Source organism: Pelmatolapia mariae, linkage group LG22, assembly GCF_036321145.2.
Source record: "Pelmatolapia mariae isolate MD_Pm_ZW linkage group LG22, Pm_UMD_F_2, whole genome shotgun sequence".
Taxonomy (NCBI): Eukaryota; Metazoa; Chordata; class Actinopteri; order Cichliformes; family Cichlidae; genus Pelmatolapia; species Pelmatolapia mariae.
The window spans coordinates 16,057,639-16,082,295 of record NC_086245.2 but is presented as its reverse complement, the minus strand read 5'-3'; the positions used below and the strand labels follow the sequence as shown (position 1 = coordinate 16,082,295).

The window sequence follows — 24,657 nt, the reverse complement described above, 5'->3', positions numbered from 1 at the left end:
TTATGCTGACTGCACACACTCACAAACAAACACACTCCCCCCCACACACTCATTTCATTTCCGTTTCTCAGCCAGTCTAATTTCAAGTTTTGTCACATTATTACTTTTTCAATTCCAACAACAACCCCCTACTTCCGTTCCTTCTGGCTCTTCCCTTCTGCTTTGCCCTCTCTGTCTCTCTCTCTCACTCTCTGTGTCTGTGTGTGTGTGTGTGTGTACATGTGTGTTTAAGTTATACTTGGAGATATTGCACCATCATGGCAAACATGCACAGGACCAATTTCTCTTAAATTCCCACATTTTAACCACAGAGAATCTTTGTAACATAGAGGTGTACCCTCTTCTCACTGATGATCTTTCACTTAAACCACCCCCACAAGAGACAAGCAATCTCCCAAAACGTGAATATTCATACACATTTTCTTTTTTTTACTGTGAGATCATGATTAAATTTTCTCAAGGGCAGCTTTGCTCATGTGTATATGTGTGTGTTTGTGTGAAGGTGTATGCCTTGGATGCCCATGGATGCTTCTGTCCTCTAAATAATTCTACACAAACAAAGCATGCATACTGACAAAGCATAAATGCACATATGAACTCAAATGCCCCAACACTTGCAATAGCACACATAGAATATAACCTTACATGCTGTTCTACAGGGTGGGCCATTTATATGGATACACCGTAATAAAATGGGAATGGTTGGTGATATTAAAGTCCTGTTTGTGGCACATTAGTATATGTGAGGGGGCAAACTCCTCAAGATGGGTGGTGACCATGGTGGCCATTTAGAAGTTGGCCATCTTGGATACAACTTTTGTTTTTTCAATAGGAAGAGGGCCATGTGACACATCAAACTTATTGGTAATGTCACAAGACTGTTGGAACAACAAAAGTGATGGTTTGGTGTGGTATATGGGGTACAACGATAGTGGGTCCATTCTTAATCAATGGAAACCTCAAGGCCCCTGGATATTTGAAATTGCTACATGATGATGTGTTTCGCTCTTTATGCACTGAAGCTGGCACGTTCCCTGAGTTTTTCCAGCAAGATGGTGCACCACCACATTATGGGTGCCAGGTCTGAGCATTCCTAGAGGAACAGTTTCCTGGAAAGTGGATTGGTCATCATGGGCCAGTTGAATGGCCCCCAAGGTCTCCCGATCTGACCCCCTTAGACTTTTATCTTTGGGGTCATCTGAAGGCAATTGTCTATGGTGTGAAGATACGAGATGTGCAGCACCTGAAACTACGGATACTGGATGCCTGTGCTGGCATTTCTCCTGCGGTGTTGCTATCAATGTGTGAAGAGTGGGAGAAGAGGGTTGCATTGACAATCCAACACAATGGGCAGCACATTGAACACATTTTATAAGTGGTCAGAAACTTGTAAATAACTCATGAAAGAATAAAGTTACGTTGAAACCAAGCACACCATTGTTTTTCTTGTGACATTACCAATAAGTTTGATGTGTCACATGGCCCTCTTCCTATTGAAAAAACAAAAGTTGTATCCAAGATGGCCGACTTCTAAATGGCCACCATGGTCACCACCCATCTTGAGGAGTTTGCCCCCTCACATATACTAATGTGCCACAAACAGGACTTTAATATCACCAACCATTCCCATTTTATTACGGTGTATCCATATAAATGGCCCACCCTTTACAGTGTGTGTTTACAGTTTGTTGTGGTTGTTGTTTGGCTACAGCCTTTAATAGTACAGTGGAAGGAGATGGATGGATGAGATCTGGTGTTATTTTAAGTATTTATGACTTCTGAATGTCGTTTGTCTGTCTGGAACTTGAATTCCCAAAGGACCTTAACCCTCTTGTTCTAAACCGCCTTCGTAAGTATCACCTGTTGGGACTTGGGGACTTCTAATCCATATGCAGCACAGATGTTCCTGTACACTATGCCAACCACTTGGTTGTACCTGTCAGTGTAGACTGTCCTAACTTGCACATTGCATCTTGTTATAATGTGCTGGACTATCTCCGGGGCACCTTTGCAAAGTTTACAACTTGGATTCTGTCAATAGTTGTAGACTCCTGCTTCTATGGATCTGGTGCTTAGGGCCTGATTTTATGCTCCCATGATCAGAGCCTCTGAGCTGTCGTTCAGCCTGGTCTTTTCGAGCCACAGGTAGTATTTCTTGATATTAACCACTTCCTCTGTGTGTTGTTGATAGCATGTACTGTGCAGGGGCTCAATCTTAGTTATATATATATATATATATATATATATATATATATATATATATATATATATATATATATATATATATATATATATATATATATCTCGACCAGGTCGATGACTTGGTGGTGAAATGAGAATGCATAGCAAAGTATTCAAAGGAATACATTGGCAAAGGCAATCGTGGTGATGGACAGGTCGACAGATGAGGTCAAGCTGGCGTCTCTGTGAACTATGATGCTTGAAGATGACATTGATGATCTGTAGAGTGAGTGGGAACAGGTGGAAGAAAGTCTGGAGAGGTGGAGGTATGCACCAGAGAAGATGAATGAAAGAAAGAGAAAGAGTGTGGGGGGGATTTGTGACAGAATGATAGCAACAATAGTGAAAGGGAAGGTTTACAAGATGGTAGTGAGACCTGCTATGATGTGTGGTTTGGAGGGGTTGGCAGGGGGGTGTAGGCATGTATGTATGTGTGTGTGTGAGAGAGAGAGGTAGAGAAGTATAAGCTAAAAGCAGAGCTGTATAGTTGTGTATCTGTGTGCTTCAAACTTGGTGTGAACATATTAATAGCTTAGCTCCTCTTAGCCTCACTGACAGAGTGACAGAGACATTACTAATCCAGCAATGACAAGTTACTATTTCCCCTGCTTCCCTCTCACTCCCTTCCTGTCTATGCTTCCTTCTTCCCCAAGACTCAAATCATAGTTTACTGTGCACTAAGGTATGTTGCGCAGCAATTCAGCACATTGTTGGATGTATTTGACTTGCTTTGATGGTGGCTAGAGCACAAAGGCAGTGCTAATCTGGAAAACTGCACAAACATGACACATCTTTGCAATGCTCCATTCTTAAACGGATGGTAAATGTTTATTTATTTATTTTCTTTCCATTATATCATAAATACAGACGTTGGGCATTAAAAGTTTAAGAATGAAGCCAACTAAATTGTCATATAATCATTCAATAGCAATCTTATGAAAGTAATTAAAGACCACCATGTTCTTATTATAATGAATCGTCTCAGAGCTGGAAAGGCGGCATGTTTCTTGTAGCTGGTGTAAATATAGTCTGACAGTGCTTCGTTTCTGCTTTACTTGATGGTAATTACTCTGTTAGTCTTTTTAATGGGTTTCTTAAATGTTTCTGCTGTAAAAAAAAAAAATAGCATGTAAACCTGTTGTAAGGAATGTTTTATTCCTTCAGTATATGTGTTGATTAAAATTTAATAAAACTCAACTTTTCTATCCTATCATCCCTTTTCAAAGAATATGTTTACTTTTGCAAATGCACAAACCTACAATACCTGCATAATCAACTTATTATTATTATTAAATCATTTTCTACTTCATGAGTCCCTGAAGTCTAGAACCCACAAACAAAATATGTGTTCATATTTCTGTTTTCAGTTTTGACTTAGCTTCAGTAGCTAAACATCATGTTATGTTGGCTTGAGATCAGGTGACCGACTTGGTGATTGAAGAATATTAAATTTCTTCGCCTTGAGAAACTTTATGGTTGCTTTTGTAGTACGTTTACGGTCATTATCTATGTGGACAGTGAACTGCTGTCAGATCTGTTTTGCACCATTTGGCTTAATCTGAGTAGAATTCATCATGCTACACCTATTAGCAGTCACCAACTGTATCAAGCATCATCATCAGTAAACACTAGTGACCCAGTTCCACTTGTAGCCACGCATGCCCCTGCCATAATGTTGCCTCTATTATGTGGTAGATGTCCCGATCCTGACCTGCGTCTCTGTTTTTCTATGCTTTTTTCTTCCCATCGTTCTAGTACAAGCTCATCTTGGTTTCATATTCCAAACGAATTGTCTTCAGAATTGTGCAGCCTCTTTAAGATGTTATCTGGCCACCTAGCCTTCTTGTTCATGAGTGTAATCAGAAGTTAGCACCTTCTTTTAAACCCTTTCCATTAATTCATAAAGGTGCCAGTTAATTAAAGACATGTAGACAATGATACACCTACCTCGTTGAGAGTGTTCTTGGTTAGATGTTAGAAAATGAACTCTCTTAATCATAGAAATAATTCTGTGATCATCCACTTCAGTAGTCTTCTGTGGTCTTTCAGGGTTTTTGGTGTTTCTGAGCTGGCCAGTGTATACTGTATCAGATGTACCAGATTGTAGATTTTTACTGGCATTACTTCACTGAAAGCTTAAATCCCACACTTCAATGACATCTTAACAGATTACTTAAAATGCACTGTAGCGGTGTACAAAGTAAAAACTACAGAAGTTGTGTCTTTGTCCAACAATGCCATATAAGGAAATACATTTTTAATTATGTTTTTGGAGAATGTTTACATATCATATAATAGCATGGATTGATCCAGGCTCCAAACCTGACAAATCCCATACCTTGATAATGGTATACCTTCTGTTCTTTTAGTGCTTCTAAGTAACTACTTGCCTTCTTTCCTTGTAGTGCATGGTGGTACAACCTTTATCTCACCTAGTTTGTATTGTGGCTGCATTTCTAAAGAGATCTTTTACCATGAACTGATAGTTATTTGTGCTGAACACGGTGAACCTACCCACTTTCTCATGGGAGGATGATGATGTCTGGGTCCTTCATGAGAAGTGTAAGCGATTTCTCCTATGGTTTCTTCTTATGGATGACTGACTCTGTATTGCTTATCAGATCTACAACCAGAAAGCATTCAGGTGGAACAGCAAAGTTCAGTTTTATAATTAAGTTTGTGCCTGTGGAAGTTCAGGTCACCGATGTCACTTGGCAGTCATGAGTATTATTGGACTAGATTGAACACAGAAGGTGTAAAGAGTCAATGATTAAACAGCTTGAAATGAACTGAAATGAACTTTACTTTTTAAAAATTTAAGTTCATGGTAGAGCTGTATTTATGGGGAAATCCCTGTACTATCTCTGTGTATATCAAAGTGAAATTTATTTATACAGTTAATTTAAAAGTGGCAAAGGCTGGAAAGCAAAACTGCTTTACAGAGCCAGATAATTGGAAGACACTTAAACTAGTCAAAATAATGCAATGACCAAATAAAACAATGGCATAATGAGAGAAACAATATCAATAAAAGCAGTAAATAAGTAGATAAAATTGCAACATAAACATACATAAATGCACAGACTAAAAAGAAAAAAGAAAAAGTCATTAAATAAAATGCTCTCTCTGATATATTTATGAGGATTATTAGAAAGGGGGGGAAAAAAACGTAAAAAAAACCCTCCTGGATGTTAACAGTGGAGAAGAGTGACTAGTCAGCACAAGTAATAGATGTAAAAGTGGAATAATGGATCATTTCAGAGATGTCACCTGCTGCTAGTTTTCCGAGCACCTTAAAAAATAATACAAAAGAACCTTAAAATTATCTCTGTATATTAGCAGAATTGAACCCAGTAACATGGGAGGGCATGTCTTCCCTGCACTACTAGTGAAGGGTGTTTCTGCTGCACTTTGAACCACTACAGGCAAGCTAAGGCAACTAACTGATTCATAAACAGACAGAACTGAACTAGTCAAAGGACACAAAACCAAACCAAAATCTAAGCCTTTAAATGTTTAACAGTGACTAAAATTTTTAATGTGTAATTGGTCTAAGGAAGTCAGAGCTAGACTAAAACAGAGCAGATTTGTTCTTTACAGTAAGATAATGCTGACATTTCCTGGATTGTTTTTAAAATTCAGTCGCAGGGGGTTGGCTGCATTGATTGCATCTACTGGGTGTTCTTGCCAATTGAAAAGACATTTATTTCAAAAGCATTAATTTTTTAAAAATATAACTTTCCTCTGACAAATTAACCATACACATAAGGCTACATTGTAAGGTACAACAATGTACAATATGACTTAAATGTCAAATAATTATAATGGTATTATCTCCCTATAATTAAGTTGACAAACTGAATGTTTCCTCTCATGAATAATCAAAAAAGCATGACATTAAGACTGGACTATATGGAAAATACAGGCCATAAGCCCTTGATTGAGGATTATATCTGTCAGTTGTCTATCAAAATAAAAACTGTATAATTGTAATCATTTTCTTTTTTTTTAAAAAAGAAGCCTGATGAAAACTGGAGATATATTATCTGATTGGATAAAACCAATATTAGTAGTAGTACCACAGTGAATGCATACTTTCAACAGTGAAGGAAAGAGAAAGTGTGATGATGTTGGGCTGTGTGAATGCAAAAAAATTTGAAATATATAGCGAAATATAACTCCTCCTGTGCAGCTAAATCCCTGAAAAATGACAGGTCTTTCTGGATGGGGATTATATCTGTCACTGAAAATATAGGGGCCTATATAGAGTTTGAAAATAAACAAATAATAGATTTTAATCTCAGTAATGAAAGGTGGAGTGACTTTTACTGCAGTGAGTTACTGTCGTGCCTACATTACCCTGATGTTCAACTTCCAAATAATGTATTTTTTATTAAAACGTTGTCAGGGTTTCTGGGTTGTTGACCCAGTGTTTTCAGTTCTTACTTTGTCACAGTTTAGTTTTCACGTTTCCTGCTTTATTATGTTAGCCTCGGTCTGTGTGCATTATGTTCTGTTCCACTTCCTGTGTGTGATTAGCCAGATTCAGTTCAGCTGTGTTCTCACCTGTCTCTTATCATCATCATTAGCCAGTGTATTTAAACCCTGGGCGTTTATCAATATGCGTACTTGTGCGTACTTGCGTTCTCGTGTACTCGTGATACGTCATCAGTCGGAGACCAAGCACTGTTCCAATTCGAAGTACGCATCACGCAGAGAACGCGAAAAAGTCCCGGATGTGTTCTCGATCCGCCCGTTTTATCGAGCATGCATCGGTGTAGACTTGGGACAGCTAAATATCCCAGAATGCATTTCGTCCAAAACTCAACAGCAGACTCCCGGCACATCGTTTCCAACCCCCCCCCCCCAAACCGCTCGCGGACGTCTCACTACTCAGGTTAAAGAAACCCCAGCAGCTGTCTATAGTATTGAGTGTCCACTAGAATAGAAATAAAAGCGTTCTAACATCTCACCTGCTTGTTTTTATTAAGGTATGTACACGTATGTACATGTACACTATTTTTATTAATAGAGGTTTCACTACTGAGGTTAACAATGATATATAAGTCACTTAGATCACATCTAAATGTTAATGTTTGGTTTATTTCAGTGTTTTATTTGTTCCTGAGTAAACCGGTTTGGCTGTGATTAAAGTTAAGCTTCATAACATGTTACTTACAGTTAAATTAAGAGGGGACGGCAGTAAAAACTCCGGACCTGTGACATCATCACGTACGCTGGTGTTCCGACTGTACAAATACGAGTCCGTGCTCGCGTACTTGAGAATTGAGAAACGGCCCACGAGTCCGTGCTCGCGTTCTCGGCGGGTACGTACTCCCGTGCGTTCTCGGCGGGTACGTACTCACCGAGAACGCGAGTACGTACTCGCGTACTTGGGCATTGATAAACGGCCCCTGTTTCTCTCAGTTCACTGTCTTGTCATTGTCAGTTGTGTGTGTGAGTTTTTCATTTCAGTTCACTTCAGGCTATCCATCCGTCTTATGTTATGTTCATCCTACATTTATAATAAATTCCATCCACATCCTCAATCTGCCTGCGAGGCCTGCGAGTCCTGCGTTTGGGTTCTCTTTCCACACCGCAACGCCCTCACAAAAGTAAGTGGCCTTATACTTACTTTTGTACTTATACTTACGTATTCATGTACCCAATTAACCAATATCTAAATATTATATAGATAACAGAACTTAGCTTCAGTCCCCTATCAAAATAAAGACTGAATAACTTTTTAAATTTGAAAAACATTTTTATATAGAGCCATGAACACCATAAACCACAAGAAGTTATAACACCCAATTTAGCTCATGCTATGCTCACTGTGTATTGGCATGCCTGTGCCTGGGTCCTTTAAAATGAGTGACAGATTCCCCCTACCTCAATGATGGTGTGTGATATTTTTAATTAGGACCAACGGCAAACATGAACTCAGTAGATAACTCCAGCAATAAATGACACAAACGGAGTGCTTTTGATTCAGGTCCCCTAAGGACGCACATATATGGAAACATCTTTGAACTGTCAATTGTACCTCAGATATACTATTGCCTTAGTTCTTCAAACTGCCACTGTCTATGTTGCCTTTTCCATGAACTTTCAACACAAAGTTTTATAAATGAGGGACAACAAGAGCCGTTGGGACTCAACAACATTGATTGGCAAAGTAAAATAATGAGCTGTCAGCAGCTAGGGATCTGCAGATTCTACACAATTTACAGCAACAGTGTCCACTGTACATTTTAAGAAGGGACAAAGAACACTGAGAAACATAAAAACCTGGATCATGTTAATGTGCCAGATGTAGCCAAACATGCTCTTCCTGGAATCCCCGGCAGAAATAGAAATTATTACCTCCCTATATGATTTGATCAAGTTTAAAACAATCTTAGATGTTTAATTATAAATTGGACCTTAAAGGAAATATTCAAAATCTTTTTTGGACATGCATTGCGTCATTTCTTGAGTCAACCAAAGTCATCAACCCTAAGAGGATTGCATTCAAAATCACACCTAAACTCCAAACTAAGATTTTTCCAGTTGTTCCCTTAATTTTTTATGTTTAAAGCAAACTGTGCATGTCTGCTATAAATTCACATAAATGCTGCAGTGTGGCATACAGCAATAATTAAAACATTTTAAAAATAGAAAGTACCAAACTTTAGTAAACTTTTGCTTCTGTTCCACACACATATCTGACACACACGCACTTTACACACCCTTGCCTGCATCGCTCTGTGCCTGCACACATGCATGCACACAAGCCTTGTTCTGCCCACATGCAGCCTGTCTGTCTTCCTGTTTCTCTCAGGGACACTTAAACACAGTACACATAAATATATGAAGAGTTTTTTTTTTCCATAAAATTCCACATAGAGGTCAACCTTTCTGATATCTTGAAGATTGCTTGAGTCTTTTTGAAAATTTTCAGCATTTTTTTTCTCATTTGACACATGTACAGTAGTAAAGATCTCAAAAATAGAGGTTGATTTTGAATTTATTTTCAAATTGGACAAAAACTCTTCACATCTAGTCATGCACACACATAAACACGCGCCTGCACACGCACAACACAAAAACACGTGGAGTCCGTACCTCGACAAATGGGAGCGGGAAAGTCCCAGACGGCGGCATTTCCAGCATTGGTGATGCATGTGAGTGTCGCATGACCATCTAAGACATAACCAGGGACACAGCTGTACCGCACACTGTCTCCCACTGCAAATCTTCCTCCACCACTTAGCACCGCTTTGGGTGGGACACCAGGGTTTCCACAAGATGAACTGTGCAGTTCTGCAAAAGACGACAGAAAAAGAGAAAGATGAAGGCTTTTATCAGTTTTGTTTTCGGATTAATTTGATTAAAATATTAAAATATCCATTTTTCTATCTCAGCCATCATTCAGATAATATGCTCAGCCCCTTTTTTATAGTGATCCATGAAATTCAGTCTGTCAGATCACACACACATCTAACTAAACAGACGATCAATTTCAATCAATCCGGGTGAACCTTTTAGTTATGCTTACCCCCATAATCCAAACAGGTTTCTTCTGCTTCTAGTCTGTGTTCCTGTATATTACACACACAAGGTCTCACCAATGCTTATTTTATTTTGTGTTGTGCTCTGAGGGCTTTCAAAACACAGGTGACCCACAGCTCAATACTGTGACTGAATCAGAGCTGCTGCTGCTCTGCTAATGTGTGGCTCACACTGTGTCTTCTGTGTAGACATGGTGTTACAGCCCGGTCCCATTGCGTCTGTCATTAAAAACAGTTCTGGGGTCAGAAAAGCAAGACACTTGCATTGTGGTGATGCAGTTTAAATACCTCCATTACAGCCTATTCCAGAGTATTGCTCCAAGCGCAGACATAGCTGGGAGCCTACTGGTCTTTACAAATACATACTGCTGAGCGTGATGGCTGTAAATGGGCAGTTGGATTGCCTTTGCAGTCAAAGAAGAGAAAATTCAGCCTCGGAGAAAAAGCGGAAATGCAAAAGTTTCTTTTCAATCCCCCCTCTTCCCGCTAGATTAATTTGCAGTTCTGTGCCAAAGACGTATGCACAATTGTAGACTTATAAACATCCGCCAACACAGACGCACAAACAAGCGCGAGAGGGAGTGAGAGAGCGAGACAGGGGGAGAAGGGGTATTACAAGCCATAAAACAGGAAGTAGATGGGCGCACAGGGAGCAACTCTGGTCTTATTGTTTGAACTTGATTGATACAACTATGAAACAGTTCAGACAGATGCGGGGTTAGGGAGGGGGAGCAGGAACTAGACACATAGGGGCGAGAGGGAACTGTGGATTGGTGAGGGTGGTGGGGCAGAGAGGGAAAGGAGCAGGATGCCCAGCATGATAGATAGAACTATGAAACTACTAAGACACGGAGAGCAAAAGAGGTAAGAAAGGAAAATGTTAAAGGAAGAGAGAAAAGATTAGAAAAACAGAAATCAACAGTGGTGGTGAGGAAGAGTATGCTCCCAAATGAGAGGTGGCGGTATAGCAACACATATTCTTTAAATGTCACGAGAAACTCTGGAAATCTTTCACTTTACTCCTCGAACTGCAAAAATATACAGAATAAGTTTGTAAAAAGCTCTAGTAGAGCTGCAGGGAGCTCTCTGTCATACTAACTGCAATAATTTGTAATTACTATTCACAAAGCAGGTAGAGAAGATTTAATGTCAGTAAATGAACGGATGATATGACTCTTAAATTGGCCGGCTGATAGATTCATTTATAAAATGACTTTACTGTCATACCTTTTCAATTACATCCCATTCCTTCCCCTTTAGCCACAGTGCGGGTGATTATGTGAACATTTATATTTGGAATTTTTATGTGGCCACAATCAACCTGTATTTTCATTTTCCTTTAAAATAAACCTGTCAGCTTTCTTTTTGTTATTATCATATCTCTTAAATGTGTATATGCATGTGTATATGTCATTAAGTCTTGTGCCCAGCCCCCCGACACACACACCTCTAATTGCCATTCTCCTTATCTCCACACACACAGTGACAGGGAAACACACACTGACAAGACACACTTGGACATTAGCGCACATGCGCACACACACACACAACCATGGTCATCCATCACTGTGGCGAACCCCTGTGCTGTACTGTGATTGGATGTCAGGTTGGCCTAGTGTTGCGACCCGTTGGCCTATCGATTTTACCAGTCAGCGTGGCCCCACTTGGTGTCAGGATGTTTGTTGTTGTTGAGCATCCTATCAGGCACACATTTACTCTCATCCAAACACACAAACACAAACATTAACATTGGTGGTCCAGAGTGCAATCCAGGGCACATGCTAACCAACAGTTTCCCATTTTAGCCACTTGGAGCTTGACTTGTGTCTCCATCACTTTTTCCATTTATCTATCTTTTTGCACTGTTTCCCCCTTTTTCATTTTCACTATTACTATTTTCTGTCCGGCTTCTTTACTCCATCTGTTTCTGCTGCCTTGTTAGGCTTTTATTCCCACTTCTGGTGTTTTTACCCCTCTCCTTCTCTGCACCTCCATCCACCGATTCCCCCCTTCTCTTCCCTTACTACCTTATCCTCAACAAAAAACCTTTGACAACACCTCCCTCCTTTCTATTTCTCCCTTGTTTTATCCATACTAATATATCAACCCTTATGTCCATCTCTCTGTTCCTCCTTTCATTCTTTCCTACCTAGTTTATTGTGAACATCACATACTTTCATTACACTAGTTTATTCAGTAGCCAGCAGCTATGCCACGCTCTTCGCCGTGGTTTATTGCTGCCTGCCCTCTCTTATTTATTCTCTCATACCCACACTTCTTCTTCCTCTCATTTCTCTCTCTTTATCTATCTCAGCCTCTCTTTCGCTATCTCAGTCTCTCCCCAGTTTACCATAACCATGATTTCAGTCTCAGTTGCTTCATTACAAGCTGCTGCTTTTATGGGCCATCTGTAGAACTATCTGCATTTGTCACACATACATACACACACACACACACACATTCACACACACACACACACACACTCAAAGGCCTGCATGTAAAGGACTATACAGTTTCTCTCTTTCTACCACACATACACACACATTCTCACACATGTAACCATTTACCTAGCTTTTATTTCTCCCTAGATAAGCAATTACAGCCGAGTCCAAGTACAGAGAGCACAAGAAAGAGGGGAAGAGGTGGGGAGGAAAGAACTGAGCAGAGGGTAAAAAGCACGAGAGAATGCTGCCATGCTTTTAGACTTTTTAGTGAGACAAATGGCACTGCAGACTGGAAGACTGGCGAGGGGGAGTGAAGGACAGTGAAGTGGGCGAGGGGGACAGAGAGCAAGACAGGAAAACAGAGGCACAGAGACGGGGGGGGGGGATGATTCATGGAGTTCAGAGGTTTTACACCTCAGTCAGCAGTAATTTTTTTACAAGATGAGTTTCAGACCTGAACAGAGTACAGTAGAAGGTAAAATGCTTGAATACAAAACAGAATATGCGGTAAGAAATCATATACATAGAATAAAGGGCAAAAAATAAAAAAATAAACCAAAAAAGGGATTTTGAAGTTACTTTTTAACATGTTTAACACAAAAAGATTTAAAGTTTTTAGGGAGTTCTGTAACAATCAGGTGTCTCTTCTGGGGCACTTAGATTTACCGCCTGTCAACTTCCGAGTCAGTTGCCTGTCAGCTTGATTCATTTATCTCTGTGACCAACTCTTTTTATAGACTTGTGAAGGACTTGTATCATAAAACACTTTTTGTCTAATAAGTTAACACCACTTTACAGCCTTAGTTGTACATCATAAACCATACTGTATGATACAGTGTGCCTCTCTTGACAGTGTAATCATACTGCCATTTTACACAACAAACATATTTTCTGTTTAATCTATTTCTCTAATCTAAGCAGAGGCACTATTAAGTCATCTTAAATAAATAAAAAAAAACCATAAGAAAATAGTTTTATATAACAGGCCCAGAATATACATGTTGTTACTACTTTTAAAGATCAGGGTGAATGTTTTGCACATTTATTTTCCAAACCTTTATTTTGCACAAGGTGACGTTCTGAATACATCCTTTTCTTCATGTCAAATTTTCTGTAACATGTGCACGTGAGGCCGACATTAGCATTCTGATACAGCTTGGCAAAATGTGATTGGCAGTTTCCTGTCTGCAGCAATAGGTTGCCATTACCAAATAAATGAGATGGGTTTAGAATTGCTGGAGTTAAATGTCATTTCAGATTAGATGTAAACCAGTTGGGGGAAAAAAGATTTCAAGATAACACTTCTGTGAAACTGCCCTTACTACTGAAGGAAGAGGATTTGAAAATAAAATTAAAAAAATAAAAAATTATGTCATATTATACTACACTTGTTATCCATTCAATTTTAGATTATTTTATAATCTACAATAGCATGCAAAGATCATGAGTCATCCCTCGTTTTTGTATATTTGATCCACATAATCATTGTCAGTATGTACAGAGGAGGCCAGTAGAGAGGTACATCAGTGATACAGTCATCTGTAAAACACAGCGGAGGCTCTGTCAAGGTTCGGTGCTGTATTTCAGCAAATGGTGTTGGGGATCTTGTCAAAATTATGGAATTATGAACACAGAAACGTACGGTTAGATTTTAATGTAATACCATCTGAAAAGCATCTAATTGGCAACAGCTTCATTTTTCAACATTTATCCCAAACACAGTGCCAATGCAATAAAAGTGTACCTGGACAAAAATTTTAAAAAGCGCACAATGGGAAACTCTCAATGGACTGACCTCGACAGAGCTTGGACCTCAACATTACTGAAGCAGAGTAGGATCATCTTGACAGAGAATGGAACAAGAGGCAGCCAACATCCAAAACATCCTTTTAGAACTTTGTATGTTCTCCAAGAAGCCTGGAGAACTATTCCTAAAGCTCAAACAGATTGCAAGAAACCTTGCTTAATAGAGATCAGGCTGTGTACACACTATGTTTTCATAAATTGCTGCACTTTATATAGAAATGACGTGTCGCTCAAGACTTTTGACAGTACTCCATGTACATCTATCTGGATTAATTAAAAGATTATAATCTTGATTCTAAAATAAAATGCTGCTTGTGGTAGCATGCATCAGAGTCGCAAGCAGGTATGTGATCGAAATTGTTAATGCGTCCTTGATTGTACAAACAAAAACTTTAAGGGGTTATGTGGTAGTTTTGGAAATACTCCAATGTTGTGGTTGAAAAATGTCAGACGTGTTTTTGCCCATTTTGTTCAAACATAGTACATCCATATATTTATAACATTGACAGTGGAACTTTTCCCCCCAAACAATCCCTGTATTGTTAGAAAGTTGCTGCAGAGCTGTCAAGTAACTGTCATACTAGGATTCGAGTTATTTTCTGAAATTCTAACTATGACAGCTTAACAATCACGAATGGGATAATATGAAATTATTCTACATGGCTTTGTGCTTTTTAATATGAAAAGATTAATGCCAAGATGAGATATCCACCATTTGAAAAATGTGACACCTTTCTCTATAAAAGCATTAAAAGAATGAAAAAAAAAAAAAAAAAAAAAGCAGTTAAAAGAATCGTGCTGAGCAGAAGCTGAGCAAATACAAGGAGTGATGGGATGAATGGTAAAAGTTTTCTCCTTGATGTGGTTATACACCAAGAAGAAAACTTTTCTGTTTATGTGACTATATGTATATGTAGGTATCAACTACATTTATTTCTATACAGTGTATATGTGTGTGTGTGTGACAGGAATCAGCAGTTAAAGAAGAACATTGGAACTGCTATGTAGCTCCTTGTAATAAAATCTTACAGCGTGTGATAAACAAAAGGAGCTAAAGTGAAGTTCACAGCTGGGCACTGCTTTAAAAGAGTAGTTAAGGTAACCCCCCCCCCCCCCCCCCTCCCCCCACACACACACACACACTTACTTCTATATAACGCCTTTGATGGCGCAGAGAAGAGAATTGACATGATATATGATAATGGAAATGGAACAACAAGTATCAGCAGTTCTGGCCTCCTTCAGCTATTACCAGCCACAGTCCAAAATGAGGAACAGCAGGGGGTAGGACTAAGATCTTTTCCAGACAAATTCCCTTTTCAGCCTCAAACTGACTCTCGGTGGCGAACCACTAGCAACATAACGAGCCATTCATTTTCACATTCATTCACTTCCTGGTCAAAATGACAAGCTGTGAGACTAGATTGTTTGAACCCTCTCAGGTCCAACTCATCATTGGTGATAACCCTAACCCTAAAATGATGTCATAAAAATATGTAATTTTTATTTTTGTTTAAAACTGTTCGCCACAGTCTTGGCAATAAGGTGACAAAGAAAGCAATTTGACGGTGTCAAAATAAATAGGCTTAGGGTTTGGGGTTGATGATGACCTAGACCTTAATAAAAACATACATTTTACATTCAGAGAAGTATGTGTGGTGGTAAGCGATGCCATCTACAGATACAGCCATTTAAAATTGACCAGCAAGTCTATGGCAGATTATTATTTTTTTTTTTAATTATCATTATTGTTTACTTTTAGTCACATATTCGCTTATATTTTGGTAATTTAATAAAAGAAATCAGAATTATATATGTTTTAAACCTCTCAGTAATAGGAACTGGAGTCTAGCTCTGCAGTGTTTGTGTAAAGGTAATGGCCATTTTCACCTTTATCGATTATAACAGATAAAGCCTCAGGGGCTGCTGTCTTTTATGACGTCCCTGTCCTGCAGCAATCATCCACTTGAGTTGTGATTACATGACCACTTAATATTGAAAGTGTCATAAGTACTCCGCAGCTCTGCATTTGGTGAAACTGACAACCTGATGATGTTGGCACTATTTGTCTGTTCTAATCATGTTGCAAAAGTACATTGGTAGCTTAATTGCCTCCTAAGGGACTAAGACAGAGCCATGTTTGGAAAGCAATCCAGCAAAATTGAAAATACAACTGAGAAAGAGCTAGAAAGATTTTCTTTAATGTTTTGTATGGGTAGCCCATTAGACTTTACACCAGAGACCTGCATTTGTGGTTTCTCTCTAACATGAGCAGTTCAGTACCCGACAGAGTTTTCTGAGCCAGAACTGGCATTTTGGCAGTTTGAATGTGCACTGATATCAAACGCCAGCCTGGCATGCAAATACTTATAAAATAGAGAGCAAATTTGGTTTATATCTCCATTGTATCTGCGAATCAGCCATTTTGTTAGGTAGTCCCGGTTTTTGCCTTCAGAACTTTCCTAATCCTTCATGGCTTAAATTCAACAAGATGGTGACACCTTGATTTTTGTCCATACATGACAGAGTAGCACAAACCTGCTCCAGATTTGTCAGCTGCACATCCATGATGCATATGTCCCATTCCATTGTATCCCAAAAGTGCTCTACTGGATTCAGATCTACTCTGAGCCTTGTTCTGCTGAAGGTTTCTTCCTGTTAAGAGAGAGTTTTTCCTTCCCACTGTTCCCAAGTGCTTGCTCATAGGGGGTCATCTGGTTGTTGTTTCTTTTCTTTTGTATTATTGTAGGATCCTTACCTTACAATATAAAGCACCTTGAGGCGACTACTGTTTGCGCTGTATAAATCAAACAAAATTGAATTTAATTGAAACTGAGGTGCTGTGTATTCATAACTACACTTCTGCCCACCTTGGCACTAACAAATGGATGAGTTATTCTGACCTCCCTATCAGCTCCAAGCAGCCTGGCCATTCTCCTCTGACCCTTGGCATCAAAAAGGCATTTTCATTTCATTTTTTTCCTTTCACTTACTGAGTAAGCACTGCTTACTGAATATTTTTCAGACCATTCTCTATAAATCCTAGCGATGAAAAATCCCTGTAGATCAACAGCTCCTGAAGACCAAGCTGTCTGTCACCAACAACAACGCTGCATTTAAAGTCACTTGAATCACCTTTCTTCCCCAAGTATGTTTGTTTTGAACTTCAGCAGGTGATGTCACGAAGCCTACATGCCTAAAAGCACTAAGCTGCTGCCATATGGTTGACTGATTAGCTGTTTGCTTTATAGAAAAGTTGAACAGATATACTTAATGAAACAGAGGGCAAGTATATAAGCCAAGTATGAAATAAAAAAGGCTACATTTCAGTAGATGCCCTACATACTCTTTCATTGTACTCTAACAATTAAAACAGACACAATACACAGGATAATTACTTAGTTGTTCTAATATTGTTAGTAACTAACATGGTTGATATTATGTCATAAAGAGTAAGAATAAGAAAAAATATGTGTTAACAAATCATTTAACTGTCTTCTGTAATGTCACTGTTGCATATAATAGAGAAGACTAGGGCACTAGCAAGCTTTAAGGCAGGTCATGTGTGTTAAAAGATGAACTGCTTGGTTTTAACTGGGTGATGAGATGGCCACAATGGTCTTCCAAACTATGAGTTACAACGCTAAAAAAAGCAAGACAGCACTTAAGTTACACATCAGATCTTGAAGATTCAAGTTGAAAAGCTTTACTGACATACATTGTGTAATTTGAGTGTACAGTATAAGGAAAAAATACACACACACACACACACACACACACACACACACACACACACACACACACACACAATTTGTGCTAAGGGCTTTATTGCACCAGCGCTGTCAACACTATGCTTCATTTCACAAATTGTATAGAACAGATGACAAGATTGCAAAATGCATGCTGCCTGGGGATACACATGCTACCTCTTTTCTTTTCTATATGTTTTCAATGTAACCTTTTTTTTATTCTATTTGTACAGCCTAATAATGGTCTAAAATATACAATCCAAGTCACGCTTTAATCATTTCAGCTAGTACTCAAACCCCATCACATTACATAATTCTTATCTAATACATAACACTAATGGCTTAAGTAGTGAAGAAAATGAATGGCTCTACGAACTGAATTGACGAAATATAGGGCTTAGGGTTCAGGATAGTCATCTTTCAATTGAAAGCGTCCTACAAATAATGACTTCATAAATGTACTAGGCCTGCTGCTATCTCAAATATTACTTCAATAGATAATAGTAAGATCTTTTTAAAAAGCTAAGATTTTCTTTTCATTTTAAATTCACTTTTTGGTTGTGTGAGTGCACTTCACAACAAATGTGTAAAATAGCCCAAGTTTGATTACTTCTGAAAACATTTATTGTGGGGCGAAGGACTAAGTGGTAGCAGAAGGTGTGTGTGTGTGTGCGTATGTCAGAGGGAGACAGAGAGATTGTGAGGCAGAGTTAAAGTGGGAAAAAGGGAGAGCTCTCAGATAAACTAACAGTTGTTCAAAGCTTTAGCTCATCTGGCAGCTGTGAAGATCAGTTAATACACACAACTGTGTTGCTAATGATTGTAACTTCTAGTGTAGATCAGACATTATGGACTCAGAGCAACAGACCACTAATGTCTCTCTGGGTTTATTACACCCCAGAACACAAACAATCAAGCACACACCCCACTCTCCCTAAAGGTAAAAGCTGCTGTGAGGGTTGTGATAGTGGTGCCTTGATGTTCAGGCTGAACAATAATTATCTGTGTTCATTGAGATCATGAAGTAGCTTCCAGCAGCCAGTGTCAGTGTATACTGTCTGACCATAAATGTTGCATATACTGGCCTGCATAAATGCTGTTCTGCTACAGAATTTACCATAACCTGCTTATTTGGCAATTAAAATATCACAGTAATGATGATATATTACTGGAGCGGGTGGCGGTGTGAAAACTTTGGTTTCTCCAGTAGTTAGGCTTAAATTAATGCCCCCTTCTTCGTCTACTTTTTACGATACTGCTCAGTAAATAACACATATATATCACTAAAGGGGCTGCTGTAGATGCAATTATTGCACATAATATTTAATCAACATTACTAAGAAGAACCCGCATTCATAATAAGCAGATATAGTGAGTAGCCTGGTTTTCCTTTGAAATATATTGCAGCTGACTACAAATTTCCATATGCCAGAATTAGACGCATCCAAGTGAGGATGCAATTTAATGTGGCAGGGTAAAACAAGTTATTCATTTTGAGGGTAGACAATAACCCTGTCCAACACAATTACCTCATTTTTGTGGATGGAGTATCCATCTAAAAATGTTAGTTGAAAAGATGTGCTTAGGTTTTTTTCCAGGCTTGCAATTTCCCTGTATGTAATTGAATGAGCAGATAATGACAGCAGTCTGACTGCTCACAAAGAAACATGGGGATGTCAATTATAAGCTCTTTACCTCCACTTCACCGGTGTGTGTGTGTGTGTGTGTGTGTGTGTGTGTGTGTGTGTGTGTGTGTGTGTGTGTGTGTGTGTGTGTGTGTGTGTGTGTGTGTGGTCGTTCACGTGCACTCTAGTGTGAGTGTTTGTGTGTGGGCCTCTTGCGTGCATGTCACCGCACGTGCATATACAAGGACTGGTGTGTGTATTTTGAATCCATGTGGGTGTAACTCCTTGATGCTGTGATCAATGTTTCTCTGAGGTTTGGTTCAATAAACCATTAGATATCTCCCTAAAGACATCCTGCCAACAGAACTTCATTAGACTGACACACATACATATAAAGAAAAACAAAACATGCCACACACACACCTGTTACCTCAAAATTTATCCTGTTTTAACAGGCTGTGGGCGTCGGAAATGAACATAATCAAGGGCTAGTATGTTTGCGTTTGCTTCTTTTTTTTCTTTTTTCTTTTACTAAAGCAGTACTCTGCAGTATCAGCTATCATTTGATCTGACCTGAAAGGGCTGACGCTGACTTTCTCAAGACTAGAACAAATATGCTCGAGCAGACTTGATCAAACAAAATAGTAAACGTCCAGTGATACAGGCAACACAAGAAACGGACACGTTTTCTTTTATTGAAGTGACTTACTGTAGATGATGGTGATACATTGCTAAAGGAACACACTGTGTGTTATGGGGATTTCTTTGATATGCTTTTTGCTGAGAAGTATAGCTGGTGGATTATCTTCGTGTCCAGCACAGTGATTATTTACTTCACTGCAGTTAAAAGAAATATGTATGTTACACAGACTGTGTGTTGCTTGATACAGTTCAAAATAGTAAACACAGAGAAGCAAAAGTAATAACAATTTTCTCAGTGCATGAAGAAAAGCTTGTGTGTATTATTAAAAACCAGTAAACCATTAAGCTCCGTCTTAGCCTTAGCTCTTATGTCAGAGTCCTGCACTGATTTTAGTAAGAGTACTGATCAGCTTTCTACTTCCTGTAGTTTTCTTCTCTGTTTCACACATTCATCTTTCACTTCTGCCTCTGTTCCTTTCTTCCTCTCTTATCTCTTCTCACAGCCACCCCTCTTCTTACTATTAATTAAAAGTCTGCATCTGTGTGTGTGTGTGTGTGTGTGTGAGTTTGCTTGTGTGCAAACATCAGGCTTCAGTATTAATTAAAGGTGTGAATGCTAATTGGTCAGATCAATAACGGGTCGTTAGGCCTCAGGGGCTGCCAGCCAATAGGAAATCATTATGTGTCTGACATCACTGTCACTCTGCTAAACTTGCACAGTGACACCATGCATACGCAGACATGTACGTCTGCACTTGCACACAGAGATTTGCACTTGCACTGGTGTCATCTGGAAGGATAGGTTTACTTCAAACATTGTGACAGAGAGAAAAGAGCGAGAGTAAAGAAACAGAAGCTGTTATCTGAACAGAAGAAGCAAATTGGCACAAAATATAAGCAAAGAAAAAAATTGCAGCATGTACCCAAAACAAAATCAATATCTATTAAGGAAAACAAGAGATAGCATGAGAGAGAAGATTTTCAGAAACAAAATAGATGCAAAGCCAACATTGGGAGGAACTACATAGAGCGGATCATCTCAGAAGGCCTTTTTGTACTGATCAATACCACAGCAACCTTTGTCTCTATGGCATTTATGACACTACTGCTTTCTCTTTCTTTGCAAATCTCAATATGCATCTTTCAGTATTATTTTTTGTACTAAACCCTTTTATGTGCCTTATATACATATAAATACATTTTGTTGATATTTTTTAAAAAAGACAAGAAAAGAGACGAGGATAGTATTTGATGAACTGTACAGGACTGGTGGCTTCCCTGATGGGATAAAGATAGCAGACAGTCAGCTCAATTTGCCATTTCAAACCAACTTGCCTAGTACACTGACACCTTCATGCCCCAAGTAACATCCACTGTCACATTTCCACAATATAAGCTTGTTTTTATATTAAACTGTCCTCTTCAACACCTTCTACCTCTACTCTTTGTACAGCTTCACAAGCTGAAGCTGAGACAGAGCCTTAGATTTAACGGTGTAAGCACTACTTCATGCTATACACTAAATGACTTTTTGCCACTGGATTTATCAACTGGTATTCTTGCTCTGAAATCTGATTTAAATTTAAGATCCTCAGAAATCATCCGGTTAGCGATATTTCTGGTGGCTGTGCTACTAGATGAAAATGCGATGCAGTGAAGTTTGCTGTCTCCAGGGGTCACTAACCATGTTGTCACTTGTCACTGAGACAGTATATATTTAATTCTGTCAGACAAACCTTTCACTTGTCCACAAACAAAAAAGCAATATGTGAGAAGACAGCAAATTAGAGGTATGCAGGGGTAATGCTGTTAAATGGTATAGCAAACACAAACTGTTGCCTGCAGAGGCAAATATTACCAATTTGTATGTGTATGTACGTGAGAAATTATCATTCCTGTGCTGATCAAATCTGTATGTGCGTTTCTGCTCAGTTGAGACAGCCTAGCTAACTATCTTTTGTGTGATATCTAGTAGACGTGGTTACTAAAGTATAACATATTAAATTTAACATCTTAAGACACCCTGGAAGTGATTGAGAGATACTAGGACACATGTACCCACGCACAAATGTAAACAAATCTCACCTTAACTGTGCATCATTTAGTAGGTGTACAGTCTCACTGAAAAGTTGCTTTGAGTTGTTAGCTCCCATGGATACAACAAGGAGTCACCCTCCTGTACCTACAAGCCTGCCAGTAGTGAAATCAGTGATTAATTAAAAATGACTCAGAATACCTCTATAGTGGTTGTGTCTTTAAGTATATCTCTGCTCTAACTTGCTATTGTTAACATTGTAAAAATATTTTTATTTTTTAGTATTTAATTAGGTCTGGTGCCTCAAACTAAACAGACTTCCTCCATTCCTCCATATTTTTTTTTTGTTTTCAAGTAGACAATTGGAAAATGATGTGGGCTCAGCAATACAATACACACAACATAATATGGGTTGATAAATGCGCAGTAAACTTACTGGTCGGTGGAGGATTTGAACTAATGGCAATATACGATATATGATGTAATAATTTCATATGCTAACAGACATTCAGTGGAATGGTAACTTCCAAAAAGTTGAACTACAAAGCCCACCCACGACACACACGCATTAATAACACTGCATACATCGTATATCCCTTCGAGGTGGTCTTTTGATGTTAAGTAGTTTTTCACTTTTCTTCTGCAGTTACAATAAAAGCTTAAAGAATGTCATAAATACACAATTCCAGAAAACGAGCAAACAAAAAGCCATATTATTACCAAATCGATGGTACCACAAGGCACACATCTGGCTTGTTATTGAATTTAAACTATTACTGTTAATGACTGCTTCTGGGAAAATCAACAGGTTGTACCCTGCAGAAAAAAAAATGTTTGCCTAAGGCTCCACAAAAACATGGATTCATGGACTACAAGCCATATTTTTATATGACAAGCTACTAATGCAGTTTTCATTGAATGGTTTACACACCAGACGTAAGTCCTGATCCAGAAACTTACCAATGGATGCATTCATATTGGCTTTTAAAGCTATTACCGATGAAGTGATATCAGAATGTGTAGTATGGTGCCAGCCTTTATTTTGAAGTGCACTTCACAACACCTCAACATTAAAGTTCTTTCAACCTGCATCAGTGTTGTCCCTTTTAATCTCCTCTCCTTTCATCTCTCTTCTCGCCATAATACTCTCCTCTGTCACTAGTCTTTTTAACAATTGTGTAGTATCGTCTAACACCAAACACAACCCAACAAGTGGTCCTTGTGTAAGTTAAATATTTTCCCTGCCAGTACATGATGGAAACATATTCATGTTTGTGTGTGCGTAATTTGTCTCTGGTGTGCAATATCACCAAGGAATCAATCAAGGAATAAAAGTTATTTTCATCACAAAACAGAACCTAAATTATTACAGATACTATCTGCTATGACAGAAACTTTGTCTCTGAGTGAAGGACTTATTTTATTGAGTTAAAAACATAAATATATAGATGTACACTAAATGACTGGTTTATTACATACACCTACTGGTATGAAATTGGACACCTTTTTCCTTTCAGAGCTACCTTAATCCTTCATGGCATGGATTCAAAAAGGTGCTGGAAACATTCCTCAGTGATGTTCGTCCATATTGATATGACAGCACCACACAGTACTGTAACTGCAGATGTGTCAGCTGCACATCTCAGGCTTGTATACATTGTGCATTATCTTGCAGGAAACAGCCATGAGAAACTTGGCATACAGCACCAATACTCAGGTAGGCTGCTAAACAATTCTAATTTGGTAGTAAAGGGCCCAAAGTGTGCTAAGAAAATATCCTCCACACTATTAGACCACCACCTGCAGAATCTGGTAGGTGCAGTACACTGGTATAGCCCCTGTACTACGAGTGGCTATACCACATTCAAAATCACTTAAATCACTTTTTCTCCCCATTGCCTAAATACACTGGGTGGCTGCCATGTGATTGGCTGATTAGCGTTAACCAGCAATTTGTTTTAACAAGCAGTTGAACAGATATACCTAATAAAGCAGCAGGTGAGTCACGGCAGGAGACAGCCCCTCCCTGAGCCTGGTTCTGCCGGAGGTTTCTTCCTGTTAAAAGGGAGTTTTTCCTTCCCACTGTCGCCAAAGTGCTTGCTCATAAGGGGTCATATGATTGTTGGGTTTTCCCCTGTATGCATTATTGTAGGGTCTACCTTACAACATAAAGTGCCTTGAGGTGACTGTTGTTGTGATTTGGTTCTGTATAAATGAGATTGAATTGAAAGTGAGTGTATCTATTTGTATTAATCTCAATACTGACAGTATACTGATAGAGAAATCAGTTTGAAATGAGATCAAGACCTTTAAGTCAGAGTTTCTCTTATACTGACGACTATTTTTAACCCTTCATTTTATCTTGAAAGCTTTTAGCAGGAATGTTTGTTGACTAAATTGGCCCATACTTCACAGCAAGTAGTCAAATAAGTAGAAATGGTTTGATCAGCAATCCTGTGTTCTTTATTACAAGGTCCATTATATTGCTAATGTTAACATTTTCCCTGAAAAGACTTTCCTAAGCTGCTAATTACCAAAAGAATCAAATACTCAGGCATCAGT

At 38.8% G+C, this 24,657-nt stretch overlaps 1 protein-coding gene across 4 annotated transcripts in view; it reads right to left on the bottom strand.

Moving 5' to 3' along the window:
- csmd3b (CUB and Sushi multiple domains 3b) overlaps positions 1-24,657 on the bottom strand; it is a 392,628-nt gene that overhangs the window by 226,812 nt on the left and 141,159 nt on the right. For all 4 annotated transcript variants that reach the window (XM_065470768.1, XM_065470769.1, XM_065470770.1 and 1 more), the window contains exon 4: positions 9,349-9,546. In XM_065470768.1, the coding sequence (XP_065326840.1) occupies positions 9,349-9,546 (198 nt within the window). The remainder of the gene's footprint in view (positions 1-9,348; positions 9,547-24,657) is intronic.